Source organism: Somniosus microcephalus, chromosome 7 (assembly GCF_052327205.1).
Source record: "Somniosus microcephalus isolate GS21.2 chromosome 7, FLI_Smic_1.0, whole genome shotgun sequence".
Taxonomy (NCBI): domain Eukaryota; kingdom Metazoa; phylum Chordata; class Chondrichthyes; order Squaliformes; family Somniosidae; genus Somniosus; species Somniosus microcephalus.
In genome coordinates this window covers 170,800,540-170,820,686 of record NC_140993.1, presented here as the reverse complement: position 1 = coordinate 170,820,686, position 20,147 = coordinate 170,800,540, and the positions used below count along the sequence as shown (strand labels likewise).

The following is a 20,147-nucleotide window of genomic DNA, read 5'->3' as shown; positions in this document are numbered from 1 at the left end:
CAAATCGTTAATATAGATTGTAAAGAGTTGGGGACCCAGCACTGACCCCTGCGGAACACCACTAGTTACTGGTTGCCAATCTGAGAACGAACCATTTATCCCAACTCTCTGCTTTCTGTTAGAGAGCCAATCCTCCACCCACGCCAGAATATTACCCCCAATCCCGTGATTTTTTACCTTGAGCAATAATCTTTTGTGTGGCACCTTGTCAAATGCTTTTTGGAAGTCTAAATACACTACGTCCACTGGTTCCCCTTTATCCACCCTGTATGTTACATCCTCAAAAAACTCCAGCAAATTTGTCAGACATGACTTCCCCTTCATGAAACCATGCTGAGTTTGTCCTATTAAATTATGTTTATCCAAATGTCCCGTTACTGTCTCCTTAATAATGGACTCCAACATTTTACCAACCACAGATGTTAGGCTAACAGGTCTATAGTTTCCAGCCTTCTGCCTACTACCCTTTTTAAATAAGGGTGTTACATTAGCAGTTTTCCAATCTGCCGGGACCTTTGCTGAGTCCAGTGAGTTTTGGAAAATTATTACCAATGCATCCACAATCCCTACTGCCACTTCCCTCAAGACCCTAGGATGCAAGCCATCAGGTCCAGGGGATTTATCCGCCTTGAGTCCCATTATTTTACCAAGTACCACTTCCTTAGTGATTTTAATCGTATTTAGTTCCTCCCCCCCTAGAGCCCCCTGTTTGTCCAGTGTTGGGATATTCTTAGTGTCCTCTACTGTAAAGACTGATACAAAATAATTGTTCAGTGTTTTTGCCATCTCCATGTTTCCCACCATTAATTTCCTGGTCTCATCCTCTAAGGGACCAACATTTACTTTAGCCACCCTTTTTCTTTTTATATAACTATAGAAACTTTTGCTGTCTGTTTTTATATTTTTTGCTAATTTACTTTCATAATCTATCTTCCCTTTCTTAATCAATCTTTTAGTTATTTTTTGCTGTCTTTTAAAGACTTCCCAATCTTCCATCCTCCCACTAGATTTGGCTACCTTATATGCCCTTGTTTTTAGTCGGATACTATCCTTAATTACTTTACTTAGCCACGGATGGCTATATTTTCTTTTACACCCTTTTTTCCTCAGTGGAATATATATTTTTTGGAAGTTGTAAAATAACTCCTTAAATGTACACCACTGATCATGTACCGTCTTACCCTTTAATCTATTTTCCCAGTCCACTCTAATCAATTCCGCTCTCATACCTTCATAGTCTCCTTTATTCAAGCTCAGCACGCTTGTTTGAGATCCAACCTTCTCACCCTCTAATTGAATATGGAATTCAACCATGTTATGGTCACTCATTCCAAGGGGATCCTTTACTAGGACATTTTTAATTAATCCTGTCTCATTACACAGGACCAAATCTAAGGTTGCTTGCCCCCTGGTCGGTTCAGTTACATACTGCTCAAGAAACCCATCCCTAATACACTCAATGAACTCATCCTCAAGGCTGCTCTGCCCAATTTGATTTGTCCAGTTAATATGATAATTAAAATCCCCCATAATTATAGCTGTTCCCTTATTACAAGCCTCAACTATTTCCTGATTAATACTCCGTCCAACAGAGTTGCAACTGTTCGGAGGCCTATAGACTACACCCACTAGTGTTTTTTTCCCCTTATTATTCTTTATCTCCACCCAAACTGTTTCACTATCCTGCTCCTTTGACCCAATATCATTTCTCTGTATTATAGTGATTCCTTCCTTTATTAACATAGCCACCCCACCTCCTCTCCCTTCCTGCCTGTCCTTCCGGATTGTTAAATAACCTGGTATGTTTAATTCCCAGTCATGGTCACCCTGCAGCCATGTTTCTGTAATGGCCACAAGATCATACCCATATGTCGTTATTTGTGCCGTTAACTCATTCATTTTGTTACGAATGCTACTACTCCTGCTCCTACGTCTTATGTCCTTATGATGTCCTGGGGCTGAGGTGTTTGGCCTCCAACACTACAACCATCTTCCTTTCTGCTAGGTATGACTCCAACCAGTGGAGAGCTTTCCCTCTGGTTTAGTGACTTCAATTTTACAAGGGCTTCTTGGTGCCACACTCCCTCTCACCTCAGGGAATTCAGCTCTTTTGTCTATGTTTGGACCAAGGCTGTAATGAGGTCTAGAGCCAAGTAGTCTGGGCAGAACCCAAACAGAGAATCGGTGAGCAGGTTATTGTTAAGTAATTGATGCGTGATAGCACTGTCGACGACACCTTCCATCACTGTGCTGATGGAGAGTGGGCGGATAGCAGTTTTTGGTTGGATTGGATTTGTCTTACTTTTTGTGGACAGGACATACCTGGGCATTGTCGGGTAGATGCCAGTGTTATGGAGAAGCTTGGCTAGAAGCGCGGCTAGTTCTTCCCCCTCCTCCTCCATGCACACCCAATCGCCCGTTATTTCCATACTCTTGTTCAGGCACCCGATAGGGATACCACCCCCTCCTGCTGGCCTCATCCAATTTCAAGCATCTGGTCACGAGCCATTCACCCACTCTCTGCTCCACGTCTCCTTCCATACTAGCTCGTGTTCTTCATCTTCACCAGTTTGCCAGTGATGGAAAAACTGCGTGTCACTTTTGAAACCACTATGAAAGATTTACTAGTCCAAAGTCTTGCATACAGCACATACTTTCCGTTCACAATTACATCCTGTAATACCCCATTGTCACACTTTGCTGATATGATTATAAAACAGTGCATCATGCGACTCATCTTCCTACATGAGCCTCTGCAGAGCAAATATTTTATATAATACATATATTCAATTTAATTGCATGGAGCAATTTGTGTAATGCATAAAATAAAATGAAAATATTTGTGCAATTTTATACTTGAAAGTGGATCCATTTTTCCACTGGGCAGAAGCATGTACCTTTTTTATTCATTCATGGGATGTGGGCGTCGGTGGCGTCGGTGGCAAGGCCAGCATTTATTGTCTATCCCTAAACTGTGCAAGTGATTGGCAACTGTGCAAGCTATTGCATGATGAGGTAGAAATTTGGGATATAATTCTTCAGTGGAAGGCTTGTTTGCAAAGGGGTTGGGGTCTTTTTGGTGTTTGTTATGTGAAATTGGATATCATAGAAACTTACAGCACAGGAGGAGGCCATTTCGGCCCATCATGTCGGGGCCGGCCAACAAAGAGCTATCCAACCTAATCCCACTTTCCGATCTTGGTCCGTAGCCCTGCAGGTTAGAGCATCCCAAGTGCACATCCAAGTACTTTTTAAAATGTGGTTAGGGTTCCTGCCTCTACCACCCTTTCAGGCAGTGAGTTCCAGACACCCACCACCCTCTGGGTGAAGACATTTCCCCTCAAATCCCCTCAACCTTCCACCAATTACTTTAAATCTGTGCCACCCTGGTTTTTGACCCCTCTGCTAAGGGAAAGAGGTCCTTTCTATCCACTTTATCTAGGCCCCTCTCAATTTTATGCACCTCAATAAGGTCTCCCCTCAACCTCCTCTGTTCCAAGGAAAACAGACCCAGCTTATCCAGTCTTTCCTCATAGCCAAGATTCTCTACTCCCGGCAACATCCTTGTAAATCCCATCTGTACCCTCTCTAGTGCAATCACATCTTTCCTGTAATGTGGTGACCAGGACTGCACGCAGTACTCTAGCCGAGGCCTAACTTGTGTTTTATACAGTTGAAGCAGCGCTCCGAAAGCTTGTGATTTCAAATAAAGCTGTTGGACTATAACCTGGTGTTGTGTGACTTCTTACATTTGTCCACCAGAGTCCAACACCAGCATCTCCACATCCTGTCTACAAGCCAGTTTTGAATCCAACTTGACACTTTGCCCTGGATCCCATGGGCTTTTAACTTTGTGACCAGTCTGCCATGTGGAACCTTATCAAAAGCCTTGCTAAAGTCCATATACACTACATCAAATGCAATACCCTCATCGACCCTCCTTGTTACCTCCTCAAAAAATCCAATCAAGTTTGTCAGCCACAACCTTCCCTTAACAAATCCGTGCTGACTATCCTTGATTAATCCAGGTCTTTCTAAATTAAGATTTATCCTGTCCTTCAGAATTCTTTCCAATAATTTTCCCACCACCGAGGTTAGGCTGACTGGCCTGTAATTACTCGGTCTATCCTTTTCTCCCTTTTTAAACAAGGGTACCACATTAGCAGTCCTCCGGCACCACACCTGAAGCCAGAGAGGATTGAAAAATGTTGGTCAGGGTCTCTGCTATTTCCTCTTTTGCTTCACTTAACAGCCTGGGATACATTGCATCCAGGCTTGGAGATTTATCCACTTTGAGCTGCTAAACCCCTTAATACTTCGTCTCTCACTATGTTTATTTCATCTAATATTTCACACTCCTCCCCCCGATAGCAATGTCTGCTTCGCCCCTCTCCTTTGTGAAAACAGACGCAAAGTATTCATTAAGAACCCTACCGACGTCTCCAGACTCCACACACAGATTACGCTCATGATCCAATAGGCCCTACCCTTTCTTTAGTTATCTTTTCACTCTTAATATATTTAGAAAACAGCTTTGGGTTTTCCTTGATTTTACTTGCCAAGAATTTTTCTTGCTCGCTTTGCTTTCCTAATATCCTTTTTAATTGCACCCCTGCACTTTCTGTACTCCTCTAAAGATTCTGGAGTATTTAGCCCTCGGTATCTGTCATACGTCTCCCTTTTTTTTTTTATCCTACCCTGTATGTCCCTAGACATCCAGGAAGCTCTAGATTTTAGTCCCACCTTTTTTCTTTAAGGGCACATTTGGTCTGAACCCTCCAGATCTCCTCCTTGAATGCCTCCCACTGCTCTGACACTAATTTACCTTCAAGTAGCTGTTTCCAGTCCACTATGGCCAAATCCCCTTGGAGCTTAGCAAAATTTGCTTTTCCCCCCAATTTAGAATTTTTATTCCTGGTCTATCCTTGTCATTTTCCATAACTGCCTTAAATCTAACTGAATTATGGTCATGAGCACCAAAATGCTCCCCCACTGATACGCCTTTGACCTGCCCAGCTTCATTCCCGAAAACGAAGTCCAGAACCGGCCCTCCCTTGTTGGGCTTGCTACATACCGGCTAAAAAAAAATTCTCCTGGATGCATTTTAGGAATTCTGCACCCTCTATACCCTTCACACTAATTTTATCCCAGTTAATATTGGGGTAGTTGAAATCCTCATCTATTACTGCCGTATAGTGTTTGTACTTCTCAGAAATTTGTCTACATATTTGCTCTTCTATCTCCCTCTCACTGTTTGGGGGTCTGTAGTACACTCCCAGCAGTGTGATCGCTAGGGTTGCAAAATTCTGGGAATTTTAAAAAAAGAGGAAACTTTCCATGGGAATTTTCAGGAATTTATGGGAATTTTGAGTTTTTTTGCACACTGATGGTTTTTGTCTCTGACCCTTATTTTATCTTTGTCGTCAAAATAGACATACTGTTCCATACAAATAAAAACAGGCTTTCAAAACTTTATTTAGGTTATAATTTTGAACTTTATTGAACCCCCACAAAAAAGACCCATCTAAAATAAAATAAAAAGAGCGCCAGCTTATTTAGCCTGTAATTTGTCCTTATTTTGTCCCTTTGAGTCTTCTACTCCTCATTGCTCCTCTGATTCTCTGACTCTGGCTCTGGCTCTGACGTGTCCATTTCCTCCTCTGTGTCAGTGTCTAGCTGTGTGGTGGACACTTCTGTATCTGGCTCAATAAGTTGTAGGTTCGCTCGGATAGCCACCAGTTTCTCCACTCTCGTTAGTCAGCCTGTTGCGCATCTTTGTATGCGTATTCCCCAAAAAAGTGACCAGTTTCGTTCAGAGGCCGCTGATGAAGGTGGGATTTGGAGTATCACCGATGCAATAGGTGACAGGGCCTCAGATGCACAAAGTCCCTTCCACCAGGTATGTGCACTGATATGCTTGCATGATTCCCATATCCCATCCCCATTCCAAAGACCTTGCTTGGTAGAGAACTTTGCCAGACTTCCCAGAACTTTGCCCACATCCAGATTGAGATGGTGTGAGAGGGTAGAAATCACACTGAGCGCTGTTGATCTGTTCTCCAGAAAGTATTGGTCTCCCAACATGCTTTGGGTCCAGCATGTATGCTGCAGCATGAATCGGCTTGACACAAAATTCTTGACGCGTCTGTATGAATTGAACAATTGCCTTCTCCTCTGCTTTGAGCAGCAGGGATGTGGGTAGGGCAATGCTGATTTGTTCTTTTAAATCAGTAAAAAGCCTGAGAACATCTGACAAGACAGCGTCATCTCCTTCAATCTGAGCAATTGCAGATGCTACTGGTGAGAGTAGTTTAAGGCTGCTAACCACTCTCTCCCAAAACACATCATCCAGCAGTATTTTCTTAATGGTGGTTTCCATATCCCCAGACTGGGATATTGCCATTTCTTGCAGCAACTCTTTACCCTCCAGAAGGCTGTTGTACATTATGACAACACCACCCCATCTAGTGTTGTTGGGCAGCTTCAGTGTGGTGTTCTTGTTCTTTGTCATTTGCTTGGAGTTGTAGGTTGCTGCAACTACCTGTTTTCCCCTGACATACTTAACAACTTGCTTGGCTCTCTTGTACAGTGCTTCCATGGTTCTCAAACCCATGATGTCCTTGAGGAGCAGGTTAAGCCCATGAGCTGCGCACCCAATAGACGTAATATGAGGGTAGGCCTCCTCCACTTGAGCCCAAGCAGCCTTCATATTCGCAGCATTGTCAGTAACTACTGCAAAGACCTTTTGTGATCCAAGATCGTTGATGACCGCTTTCAGCTCATCAGCAATGTATGTGCCTGTGTGTCTGTTGTCCTTCGTGTCTGTGCTCTTGAAGAACACTGGGAGAGGAGTGGAGACGATGTAGTTTATGATGCCCTCCCCTCGTACATTTGACCACCCATCTGAGATAACTGCAACACAGTCTGCCATCGCTATTGAGCTTTCCTTGGACTCTGTTATACTCAGCCTCCAGCAAATAAGTAGACAAAGCATGTCTGGTGGGAGGACAGTATGCAGGGCGAATAACATTGAAAAATTTCTTCCAGTACACATTGGCTGTGAGCATGAGGGGTGAGCCTGTTGCATATACAGCTCGAGCAAGGCACTCATCTGCATTCTTCTGGCTATGGTTATCCATTGTATCAAAGAACCTTCCAAGTGGGCCAGGAGTTGCTGATGATAAGGAGCCTGATGCTGAATGAGAACCATCATCTTCTTGAATGGAAGCAGAGGAACTCTGGGCTGACTGCTGTGAGCTTTGAGTGAAATTGTTGCATTTGGATAAATGCTGCTGCATCTTTGTGGCATTCTTTACATATGGCTTTCTACAGTGTTTGCACATGTACACAGTCTTTCCATCTTTAATGCCTGGGGTAAAATCCTTCCACACATCCGACAGTAAACGTGGCATTGTTCTATGCAGAGAAATAAAGGGCATTCATCTCTGTGTCGAACTGCGGTCGATCAGCACGATTGCAACAGGGTGAGTACATTTTTGGTGATGCTCCATGTGACGGAAGCATGACCTGTACACACACGACGCTACATCACCAATAGTGTATTATTTTGTATATTTTAAATTGAAGGACAGAGTTCGACAAGTAACTGGTTTATTTGGTATAAAGTCTGATTTACTTACTGCATCATCACAACATCAGCCGAAAACAAAATGACTTCCCTCAGGACCCCTAACCTGGATCTTAAAAAAAAAACTATAGCAGTCTTACAGATGCCTGCAGGCCAATCACAATTCGATATGCAAATATTACAAATAGAGGGAGCTAATCACTCATCCAACCAATCAGGATACATTTGTTCACAGTCACACACAAAACTTGTAATTATTAAAACAAGCCAAGTAAGAAGATAAACATATATGGATTAAGAAATTCCTTAATAATTAATTAAGATTCCATCTCTGTTAGTAATTTTAAGAGAGGACCTGTGGGGAAAAAAATACAAAAAACACATTATGCTAGCATGTGCTTTTTTGGGCAAAATTCCCAAGCTAAACTTCCCGTGGAAAATTTCCGGAAATTTACCGGAAACTTTCCACCCCTTTGCAACCCTAGTGATCGCCCCTTTTTTGTTTTTCAATTCTACCCATATGGCCTCGTTTGATGATCCCTCCAACATATCATCCCTCCGCACAGCTGTAATAGTTTCTTTAATCAATACCGCGACGCCACCCTCCCTTTTTACCTCCCTCTCCATCCCATCTGAAAATCCTGTAACCAGGAATGTTGAGTTGCCATACCTGCCCCTCTTCCAGCCACGTCTCTGTAATAGCTATAATATCATAGTCCCAAGTATCTACCTGTGCCCTCAGCTCATCTGCCTTGTTCGCTATACTCCTTGCATTGAAGTATATACCATTTAGTACAGGCAAACCTCCTTATTGACCATCTAGCCCTTGATTCCCCTGTCCTTCCAATTTACTTTCTACGTTTTTGTTTTCCAATTCCAGTTTTCCTTCCCTCCCTATTGACTCTATACTTAGGTTCCCATTCCCCTCCCCAACAGCACAAGCAAACCCTCCCGCGAGGATATTGGTCCCGTTCCCGTTGAGATGCAACCCGTCTGGCTTGTAGAGGTCCCATCTCCCCCAAAAATGGTTCCAATTCCTCAGGAATCTAAAGCCCTCCCTCCTACACCATCTCTCCAGTCACACATTCATCTGCTCTATCTTCCCATTTCTGTACTCACTAGCACGTGCCACTGGTAGAGATTACTACCTTTGAGGTCCTGCTTTTTAACCTCTTTCCTAGCTCTCTAAACTCTGCCTGCAGGACCGCATCCCTCTTCCTACCTATGTCGTTGGTACCGATATGGACCACGACCTCTGGTTGATCACCCTCCCCCCTCAGAATGCCCTGCAGCCGTTCAGTGACATCCTTGACCCTGGAACAAGGGAGGCAACATACCATCCTGGAGTCATGTCTGCAGCTGCAGAAACGCATGTCTGCTCCCCCAACTATTGAATTCCCTATCACTATTGCTCTCCCTCCTTTCTCCCCCCATCTGTGCAGCTGAGCCTTGCGGTGGACTTGGCTCTGGCTGCACTCCCCAGAGGAACCATCGCCCTCACCAGTACTCAGCACCGAATACTGGTTGGCGAGCAAGATGGGCTCAGGGGACTCCTGCACTACCTGCCTGGTCCTCCTCTATATATGTGAAATATATATTTAAATAAATCGGGAAGACCAAAGCCACCGTCTTCGCTTTACGCCACAAAGTCTGTTCCCTTCCTACTGATTCAATCTCTCTTCCCGGCAACTGTCATATTTGATCATGAATTGAGCTTCCTACCTCATATCCATTCTATCACTAAGACGGCCCATTTCCACCTTTGTAATATCACCCGTCTCCATCCTTACCTCAACTTATCTGCTGCCAAAATTCTCATCCATGCCTCTAGAATTGACTATTCCAACGCACTCCTAGCTGGCCTCCCTAGTTCTACCCTCCATAAACTAGAGGTCATCCAAAACTCTGCCACCCGTGTGCTAATTCGCACCAAGTCCTGCTCACCCATCTCCCCTGTGCTTGCTCAGCTCCACTGACTGCTAGTTAAGCAATGCCTTGATTTTAAAATTCTCACCCTTGTTTTCAAATCCCTCCATGACCTCACACCAACTTTTGTCTGTAATCGCCAGCCCTATAATCCCCCTAGACTTCTGTGCTTTGCCTATTCTGGCCTTTTGAACTCCCCGATTTTAATTGCTCCACCAGTGGCAGTCGTGCCTTCTGCTGCCTAGGTCCCAAGCTCTGGAATTCCCTCCCTAAATCTCTCCACCTCTGCACTTCTTTTTCCTCCTTTAAGACTCTTCCTAAAACCTGCCTCTTTGGCCAAGCTTTTGGTCATCTGCCCTAGCATCTCTTTATATGGCTCAGTGTCAAACAAAATTGAGGGGAGCAACTGAAAAAAAGACTTGCATTTATATAGCACCTTTCACGACCACCAAACATCTCAGTGCTTTACAGCCAATGAAGTACTTTTGGAGTGTTGTCACTGTTGTAGTGTGGGAAACAATAGGGCTGGGGAGATATTTTTGGTGATGAGCAGGTGGTAAAAGTCAAACTCAAACAATAAAAAGGTTTGGAAAGGAATAAAGAAGTTGGGTAAATAACAGAGAATGCTGGAAAAACTCAGCAGGCCAGGCAACATCCGTGGGGAGAGAAATAGAGTCAACGTTTCAGGTCAAACCCTGCTGAGTTTTTCCAGCATTTTCTGTTGTTATTTCGGATTTCCAGCATCCGCAGTATTTTGCTCGGACTGGAAAAGGGTTGGAAGTGGTGTGCCCCAAAAGTCAGTGGAGTCCACTTTTGTTCTCAACATATATAGATGATATGCTATCAATACAGAAGTAAGAGATTTGGCACACAGTGAGGAGGCCAGTAAAAGACTTCAGGATGACAAGGTATATTTAATGGAATGGGCAGGCAGGCGTCAGATGAAGAAGAAGAAAAACTAGCAATGGGTTGTATACACTAAATAGAAGGGTGTGGATGAACAGAAACCTGGGAATTTAAATACATGATTCCTTCAAAGTAAAATCAATGTAGATAAAGCTCGAACATCAATAAAACAGATTATCTGGTCATTATCACACTGCTGTTTGTGGGAGCTTGCTGTGCACAAATTGGCTGCTGCGTTTCCTACATTACAACAGTAACTACACTTCAAAAGTACTTCATTGGCTGTAAAGTGCTTTGGGATGTTCGGTGGTCATGAAAGGTGCTATATAAATGCAAGTTTTGCTCTCTTTTTCTTTAAAAATAGCCAATCGAAGTGTGGTTTTATAAATAGGAACAAAGAAGTAATGATGAATTTATACATTGGTTAGGCCACAATTAGAGTGCTGTGTGCAGTCCCATTATAGAAAGGATATTAAAGCCACAGGGAACATACAGCACATATCCACCAGGATTATGCAAGGGGTAGAAAATTAGTTATGAGGAGACACTTGAGATTTTAGGACCACAGACACTGGGACTAAGGAGAGATTTAATGAAGCTTTTAAAATTAAGAACGTGAATAGGGAAAGATTTTTTCCTCTTGTTGCATAGTCAATAATGAGAGGTTATCATTTTAAAATTTTAACGAAAAAAAGTGAGGAGGGAGGTTAGGAGAAGTTTATTTTCATGGACGATTGAAGTATAGAATGCTTTGCCACAGAGTAGTCGAGGCAGAGATCTCTGCACCTTTCAAAGGGAAATATAGATAAATATTTGAGGCAGAGGGAAATACAAGGCTATGGGGACAGAACAGTGCAGCGAGAAGAGTTTTGGGTTGCTGTAACAAAGAGCCAGCACAGACACAATGGGCCAAATTACCTCGTGTGTGGTATAATTCTATGGTTCTAAAATCATGTGAAATTTAGATGCCAAGAGTAATAAAAAATTCACCTACATCAAATTTCTGCATTATTTCAGCTTGCTGGATAGCACCAACCAGAGTGTTGAGATCAATTTTTAGGTCCAGGTTTTCTCGGTGTAGATGACCAGTTTCTTCCTTAGAAGCTTCCCATTTCAACTGTTGTTCCTGTCAAATATAAAGATATACTGGAGTCAATATTCTACTTTGCTTTGCTGAAACTCCAAAACGTCCTTTGTATCTCATGTATATGTCCATCATGTACTGAAATTGTTGACAATAGGTGCAGAATTGTAATTAAAGACTGATAATTGAAATTTTCTCACAAAAAGGTTCTTCTGCTTTGGGTCTGTTACTTTTGTGGGTCCAGCAACTTAGAATCATACAGCACAAGAGAAGGCAATTCAGTCCATCATGCTTTTACCAATTCTCAAATAGCTATCCACAGGAACATATAGCTGAATTTTTAGGCCTCCAGCCCAGCTGAAACAGTTTGTTAATGCCCCAAAAACGCTGGGCGAAGATCTACCTCCCCATTGCTGTGTCAATGCTTGGAATGGCTCCGGGTCCAGTGGTACGCTCATTTAAAATGTTAATGCTGCAGCTCAGTGGCAGCACTCTCGCCTCAGAGTCAGAAGGTTCAAGTACCACCCCAGAGACCTGAACAAAAATCTAGGCCGACACTTCAGTGCAGTACTGAGGGAGTGCTGCACTGTCGGAGGTGCTGTCTTTTGGATGTGACGTTAAACCAAGGCCCCATCTTCCCTCTCATGTGAACGTAAAAGATTCCATGACACTTTTTCAAAGAAGAGCAAGGGAGGTCACCCTGGCAAATATTTATCCCTCAATCAACATCACTAAAAAAAAAAATTCTGGTCATTATCATATTACTGTTTGCAGAACCATGCTGTGCGCAAATTTGCTGCTGCATTTCCTACATTACATCAGTAACTTCAGAAAGTATTTAATTTGCTAAAGTACTCCAGTTGAGGCTGAGCCAGTGTTTTATAAAAGGTTCATCATAACTTCCTTGCTTTTGTACTCTATGCCTCTATTTATGAAGCCCAGGATGCTGGATGCTTTTTTAACCACTTTCTCAACCTGGCCTGCCACGTTCAACAATTTGTGCACATATACCCCCAGGTGTCTCTGTTCATGCACCCCTTTTAGGATTGTACCCTTTAGTTTATATCGCCTCTCCTCGTTCTTCCTACCAAAATGTATCACTTTGCATTTTTCTGCGTTAAATTCATCTGCCACATGTCCGCCCATTTCACCAGCCTGTCTAGGTCTTCATGAAGTCTATCAATATGCTCCTCACTGTTCACTATACTTCCAAGTTTTGTGTCAACTGCAAATTTTGAAATTGTGCCCTGTACACCCAAGTCCAAGTCATTAATATATATCTCAAGAAAAGCAGTGGTCCTAGTACCGACCCCTGGGGAACACCACTGTGTACCTTCCTCCAGTCTGAAAAACAATCATTCACCACCACTATCGGTTTCCTGTCACTTAGCCAATTTTGTATCCATGCTGCCACTGTCCCTTTTATTCAACGGGCTTCAACTTTGCTGGCATGCCTATTATGTGGCACTTTATCAAACACCTTTTGTAAGTACATGTACACCACGTCAACCGCATTGCCCTCATCAACCCTGTCTGTTACCTCATCAAAAAACTCAATCAAGTTAGTTAAACACGATTTGCCTTTAACAAATCCATGCTGGCATTCCTTAACTAATCCACAATTGTCCAAGTGACTGTTAATTTTGTCCCAGATTATCGTTTTAAAAGCTTCCCCGTGACCGAAGCTAAACTGACTAGCCTGTAGTTGCTGGGTTTATCCTTACACCCTTTTTTGAACTATGGTGTAACATTTGCAATTCTCCAGTCCTCTGGCACCACTCCTGTAACTAAGGAGGATTGGAAATTTACATCCAGTACCTCTGCAATTTCCACCCTTACTTCCCTCAGCATCCTAGAATGCATCCCATTTGGTCCTGGTGACTTATCTATTTTAAGTACAGCCAGCCTTTCCAGTACCTCCTCTATCAATTTTTACCCCATCCAGTATCTCCATTACCTCCTCTTTCATTATGACTTTGGCAGCAGCAGCTTCTTTGGTGAAGACAGATACAAAGTATTCATTTAGTGCCTTAGCTATGCCCTCTGCCTGCATGCGTAGCTCTCCTTTTTGGTCCCTAATCGGCCCCAAAACTCCTCCTACTACCTGTTTACTATTTATATGCTGACAGAAGACTTTTGGATTCTCTTTTATGTTAGCTGCCAATCTATTCTCAATCTCTTTGCCCCTTTTCTTTTTTTTTTTTTTTACTTCTGCTCTGAACTTTCTACATTCAGCCTGATTCTCACTTGTATTCTCAACCCGACATCTGTCATACGCGCTTTTTTCTGCTTCATCTTACTCATCTATCTCTTTCGTCATCCAGGGAGCTCTGATTTTGGTTGCCCTACCTTCCCCCCACCCCCCTCATGGGAATGTACCTCGGCTGTACCTGAACCATCTCCTCTTCAAAGGCTGCTCATTGTTCGATTACAGTTTTGCCTGCCAATCTCAGATTCCAATTTACCTGGGGCAGATCCGTTCTCATCCCACTAAAATTTTCCTTCCTCTAATTAAGTATTTTTACTCTAGATTGCTCCCTGCTAGATCAATTGTTAATTTTAAATCTGAGATGGATAGCTTTTTGTTAACCAAAAGGTATGAGAGGATATGGGCCAAAGGCAGGTATATGGAGTTAAGTCGCAGATCAGCTATGATCTCACTGAATGGCAGAACAGGCATGAGGGGCTCAATGGCCTACTCCTGTTCCTATGCTGTTCTTTCTACCTTTCCCATTCACCAGGATCTGTGCTTTTTTTCACATTTTTGTATGCTTTTTCTTTTAGTTTTAGGCTGTCTCTTACCTCTTTAGTCATCCATGGCTGTTTTTTTGGCAAGTAAAGCTCTTGCCCCTCAGGGTTATAAACTGGTTCTGTATCACATTGAATTATTTTTTGAACACCTCCCGCTGATTTTCGGTCATTTTACCCATTAACAGATTTGCCCAGTTTATGGTGGACAGTCTCTGCCTCATCCCGTTGAAGTCGGCCTTACCGAAATCTGGAATCTTGGTAGTTGTTTCGCGTTTCGCCCTTTCAAACACTACGTTGAACTTGATCATGTTATGATCGCCATTAGATAAATGTCCCTCAACCAACATTTCTCTACCACAAGGAAGATGGTTGTGGCTGTTGTCGGCCAATCATCTCAGCCCCAGGACAGCATTGCAGGAGTTCCTCAGGCAGTGTCCTCAACCCAACCATCTTCAGCTGCTTCATCAATGACCTTCCCTCCATCATAAGGTCAGAAGTGGGGGTGTTCGCTGATGATTGCAGAGTGTTCAGTTCCATTCGCAACTCCTCAGATAATGAAGCAGTTGGTGCCCGCATGCAGCAAGACCTGGACAACATCCAGGCTTGGGCTGAGAAGTGGAAAGTAACATTCACACCACACAAATGCCAGCCAATGATTATCTCCAACAAGAGAGTCTAGTCTCCTCCCCTTAACATTCAATGGGATTACCATCATTGAATCCCCCACCATCAACATCCTGGGGGTCACCATTGACCAGAAACTTAACTGGGTCAGCCACCTAAATACAGTAGCTGCAAGAGCAGGTCAGAGGCTACGTATTCTGTGGCGAGTGACTCACCTCCCGACTCCCCAAAGCCTTTCCACCATCTACAAGGCACAGGTCAGGAGTGTGATGGTATACTCTCCACTTGCCTGGATGAATGCAGCTCCAAAAACACTGAAGAAGCTCGACATCATACAGGGCAAAGCAGCCCCCATCCATCACCTTAAACATTCACTCCCTCCACCGCTGGCGCACCGTGTCTGCAGTGTGTACCATCTACAAGATGCACTACAGCAACTCGCCAAGGCTTCTTCGACAACACCAATCAAACTCGCGAGCTCTGTCACCTAGAAGGACAAGGGCAGCAGGCGCATGGGAACGCCAACACCAAGTTCACTTCCAAGTCACACACACCATCCTGACTTGGAAATATATCGTTGCTCCTTCATCGTCGCTGGGTCAAAATCCTGGCACTCCCTCCCTAACAGCACTGAAAGAGTACCTTCACCTCACAAACTGCAGCAGTTCAAGAAGGCGGCTCATCACCACCACCTTCTCAAGGGCAATTAGGCATGGGCAATAAATGCTGGCCATGCCAACGACGCCCACATCTCGAACGAATAAAAAAAAACTCCCATCCCCATGTGTGAGGACCAAGACTGGACACCATACTCCACTAGTAGCTATAACCAAGGCCTTGTACATTAAATTTGGTGAAAAAACAGGTTTTAAAAATTGAGACGGTATTAAATCTTCGGCTTGCAAGTTGAACACAGCAAGTTGCCAAACATGCCTATTTTCAAAAGGAAACTAGCGTCACATGAGACAAAGACATTGGGAAAGTTTTGTTTAAAGTTGGTGATGTAATTAGAAGTGTTTACTAAAAATTGAAGTGATTCTACAACAGATGGCTGGAACATCCAAGTCTATAAAGTTAATACAGTCTGGGTGGGGTGGGGAGTGGGAGTAAGATGTACCTTCAACATTCAGCAGAAGCCAACGGCTCAACGCACCAACTTGTGTGGGCTGGATCTTCAGAAAAAATGTGAAGGTCACAGAGATAATTCATACACATGGCCATCATTTTCCACCTAGTACCTACAACAAGCTGGCACTTCTATAGTCAAAGGCTCAAGATACCGTTGTCCAGAAGATACTTTTTCAGATTTCACTACACTTTTGCCGATTATCTGTACTGAATCTCAAAGACAAAGAAAGAAAAACATGCATGTAGTCTTACATATAATATTTGGTCAACTCGACGCAGTTTATTATCCAGATTTGCAACCTTTTCATTTGCTTCTCTCTCGAGGTCTTCAACGGTTTGAACCAAGACTTCATTCTGGTCACCAAGATCATTTACGTAGGACTGAAGAATCCTTAACTTCATCTAAAACAAAAACAAATCAGAGCTTAACAAACATTTTATTCCCAGTTAACCCTCTCCACTGCCTTTACCTCCACACCACCTTCAGCCTGAAGGCCAGAACAGCTCGAACAATGTGTCATTTTTACTTTGTTTGAAATCAAATTAGATCTGAAATTGGTCATAATACAACATGTAAAATAATCTAAATCTTGTCTGATTTATGTGGCAAATCATTACCAATATAAATATGACCCATTTCAGGGAATGTTTTCTTGTCAGTGCTGTTTCAGAAACCTCACAGTGCATTAATTTGATAAATGCTAATCTTACATCCACTTCTTCCCTCCCATTCTGCCTAGTGTTTGTGGATGACAGCCACTTGATTCATACAGGAAAACAAATAATTATTGCCTGATGTACAAAACTATGTATTAATTGTATAGAAAGATAGCACAGCAGCTCCAGTAGCCCAGACAGATTAAAAACTTTGTCCTGGATTATAGCACCAGGTCTTAGCACAGCCACAACACCACCAGTGAAGAAGCTACAAAATGTGCTCAAATAATAACTGAATACCCAATTACTTTTCATATTTAAAAAAAAAAAATTCAAGATAAAAAAATCTTGCTATTAAATACAGCACCATTGTATTTGTGGCTCAATTAATTTTATAATTAATTGTTTTGTGGCACATAACCAATTTCCAAATCGCTCAATTAGGAGGTTTATTGAACTGTTCGGTCTCAAAATAGGAGTAAGACAAGGATGGCCACTGCTACCCAGACTATTTTATGTCTTCATCAATAATATGATGGAAGGCATTGTACAAGATGGTCTTCCGGCTGTCTATCCAAGCAGTGCTAAAAATACTGCTGTGCTCCCTTTCCTGTTGCAAGGAATCTAGTACATTCTACTCACCATCTTGAACAATGGGCTAAACAGTAGGATATCAGGGTGGGTGACCCCAAATGAAGTATTATGGTCTTGCATGGTTCAAGAGAGGGCCTTGAAGATATAAATTGGAAAATCCAAGGTTCACCTGTTCCAATTTTGATTCATATCTATACCTGGGGCACCTGATGGATGCAAACTTTGGCCTGGACACAGTCCTCCAGATTGCATTCAAAAAGGGTGACAAGCACTTTGGTCTTCCTTCAATGGCAGCAAGATTTCAATGCTGGTTAAGCTTGTGGAGCGTAAAACAGGAGTCCAAACACCATCCCTTCATGGCTCAGAACTCCCAGGCATGCACAGAAGGGCTTACTTTAGCCAACATACAAGAACCTGGACCAAATTGTGAGGTAGATTTGTGGCAAAATAGAGTAGAATAGATATGGGAAGGGAAGGCTCTAGTCTACACCAACCTTCAATACATACAATGGAGGGGAGTCAGCCTCATAGTAGCCACACCCCTTTGCCAAAGCCCTTGCATGAGGTCATGTTAAGAAATTGGCAGCGATTAAGCCTGGTACATGGCATTGGACTTGGTTATCTAGAACATCAAGGTGGCTAAGTTTGCATCAAAGTTTGCATCCATCAGCTAAAGGGATATGGGGAGAAAGCAGGGACAGGGTACTGAATTTGGATGATCAGCCATGATCGCATTGAATGGCGGAGCAGGCTCGAGGGGCTGAATGGCCTACTCCTGCTCCTATCTTCTATGTTTCTATGTGGCTGGCATGACACTAGCTGCTCTATGTAGCTTCTTCCATCACATTAAAAGCAGATTCCTATCATATAGCTAATAAGGAAACAGACTTGGGAAGACTGATGCTGGAAGTGTTACCTGAAGGCCAGGTATGAGAACGCATCTTGTATTGTTGAAATATAAAATTAATCTATTGAAATTTAGAATTAACATACCAATTATAATGTAGAACTAATGTACTGCAATGTGGAAGGAATTCAGGATTAAAGACAGACCTGGAGAGTCAACTGATTCCCAAGAGTGAGCAGTAACCAGCTGCAGAAAGAATGTGCTGGTGATAAGATAATTGGCACTCACTGGTACAAAGAATAGTATTCATCTCATTAACAGATCTGTAGATGTCTGCTCATTAGTTTTGCCTTGTATGGACTTGTTTAACACTTTTAGTATAATAATCCAATGGGCAAACATGACAGTGATCACACACACCTCGGACCGTAGGGTTTAAATAAGGAAACTTTGAGAAACTGAGGAATTCACCCCCAGGAGTGTGCAAGAGAAGTAATAATTAATAATAATAATTCAACTTTGTCATTGCACAAGTACATGAACAACGAAATGTGATCTTGCAAGCTCCCATGACTGGGAGAAGCAAAGCCGCTGCGCGCCGCCATTCCATTTCCACCATTCCTCCTGTCAGACAATCTTCAGCCCAACGCCCGGGCCTGCTCACCAGCCGCTCCTCCTTCTGTGACCTTCTCACCAACCGCCCCTCCTCGGGGCTCCTTCCGTGACCTTCTGCACCTGGTCTTCCCTGATGGTCACCCCTCCAGGTACTAACCAGGCCTGGCTCTGCTTAGCTTCCAAGCCTTGCCAGTGACCCTGTCCCTGGTCCAGGTTATGAACTATTGGTGTCTCCCAGATTGGTAATGCAGGATCTTTTTACATCAATGACATAAAAAGATACTCAATGAGTTTCTCATTGTAGAGTCTCAAGCCTAAATTACAAATTAAACTTTAAAAAAAGTCGTAACCCTCAAATTCAGATAGTCTAACAACATCCATGGCTTTGCACCGGCCATGCTGGGTTGTAGCGAGACAAGTAGCAGTTGCTGAAGTTCTACACTTTCAACCACCTTTCAATGGGTGACATAAAGGCAATATTTGACCAATGTGGCACCAAGGAGCCCTAGTAAAACTTATCAATGGGGATCAGGGGGAAAACTCTCCAGTCGCTGAATTCATACTAAATACAAAAGATGGTTGTTTGTTGGAGGCCTATTATCTCAGCCCAAGGACATTGCTGTAGGAGCTGCTCAGGGCAGCGTCCTAGGCCCAACTATCTCCAGCTGCTTCATCAATGGCATGTTGGCCTTTGTTACTCTTATACTCCAATCCCCTTGCAATAAAGTCTTGCTGCAATTGTACAGGGCCTTGGTGAGACCACACCTGGAGTACTGTGCACAGTTTTGGTCTCCTTATCCAAGGAAGGATATACTTGCCTTGGAGGTGGTGCAACGAAGGTTCACTAGATTGATTCCTGGGATGAGAGGGCTGTCCTATGATGAGCGATTGTGTAGAATGGGCCTATACTCTCTGGAGTTTAGAAGAATGAGAGGTGATCTCATTGAAACATACAAGATTCTGAAGTGGACTGACAGGGTAGATGCCGAGAGGTTGTTTCCCCTGGCTGGAGTGTCTAGAACTAGGGGGCATAGTCTCAGCATAAGGGGTAGGCTATTTGAGACTGAGATGAGGAGGAATTTCTTCACTCAGAGGGTTGTGAATCTTTGGAATTCTCTGCCCCAGAGGGCTGTGGATGCTGAGTCTTTGAGTACATTCAAGGCCGAGATAGATTTTTAGACTCTAGGGGAATCAAAGGATACGGAGATCGGGCGGGAAAGTGGAGTTGAGGTCAATGATCAGCCATGACCGTATTGAATGGTGGAGCAGGCTCGAGGGGCCGTACAGCCTACTCCACTTCTTATATGTTCTTATAAAGGTCAGAAGTGGGGCAATAGCCAATTAAAAGTCAACCATGTACAGGAAACTTTGGTTTAACCGGAGGTTGTATGTCCAGAAAACTCACTCTACCGGCAGAATTCACCCCC

At 43.2% G+C, this 20,147-nt stretch overlaps 1 protein-coding gene across 1 annotated transcript in view; it reads right to left on the bottom strand.

Annotated features, from left to right (window-relative positions):
* The window catches only part of LOC147115004 (uncharacterized), an 869,491-nt gene that overhangs the window by 836,804 nt on the left and 12,540 nt on the right, over positions 1-20,147 (bottom strand). The window contains exons 2-3 of the mRNA XM_085993202.1: positions 16,260-16,409; positions 11,415-11,546 (exon numbers count right to left, since the gene is read on the bottom strand). Of these exons, the coding sequence (XP_085849328.1) occupies positions 11,415-11,546; positions 16,260-16,409 (282 nt within the window). The remainder of the gene's footprint in view (positions 1-11,414; positions 11,547-16,259; positions 16,410-20,147) is intronic.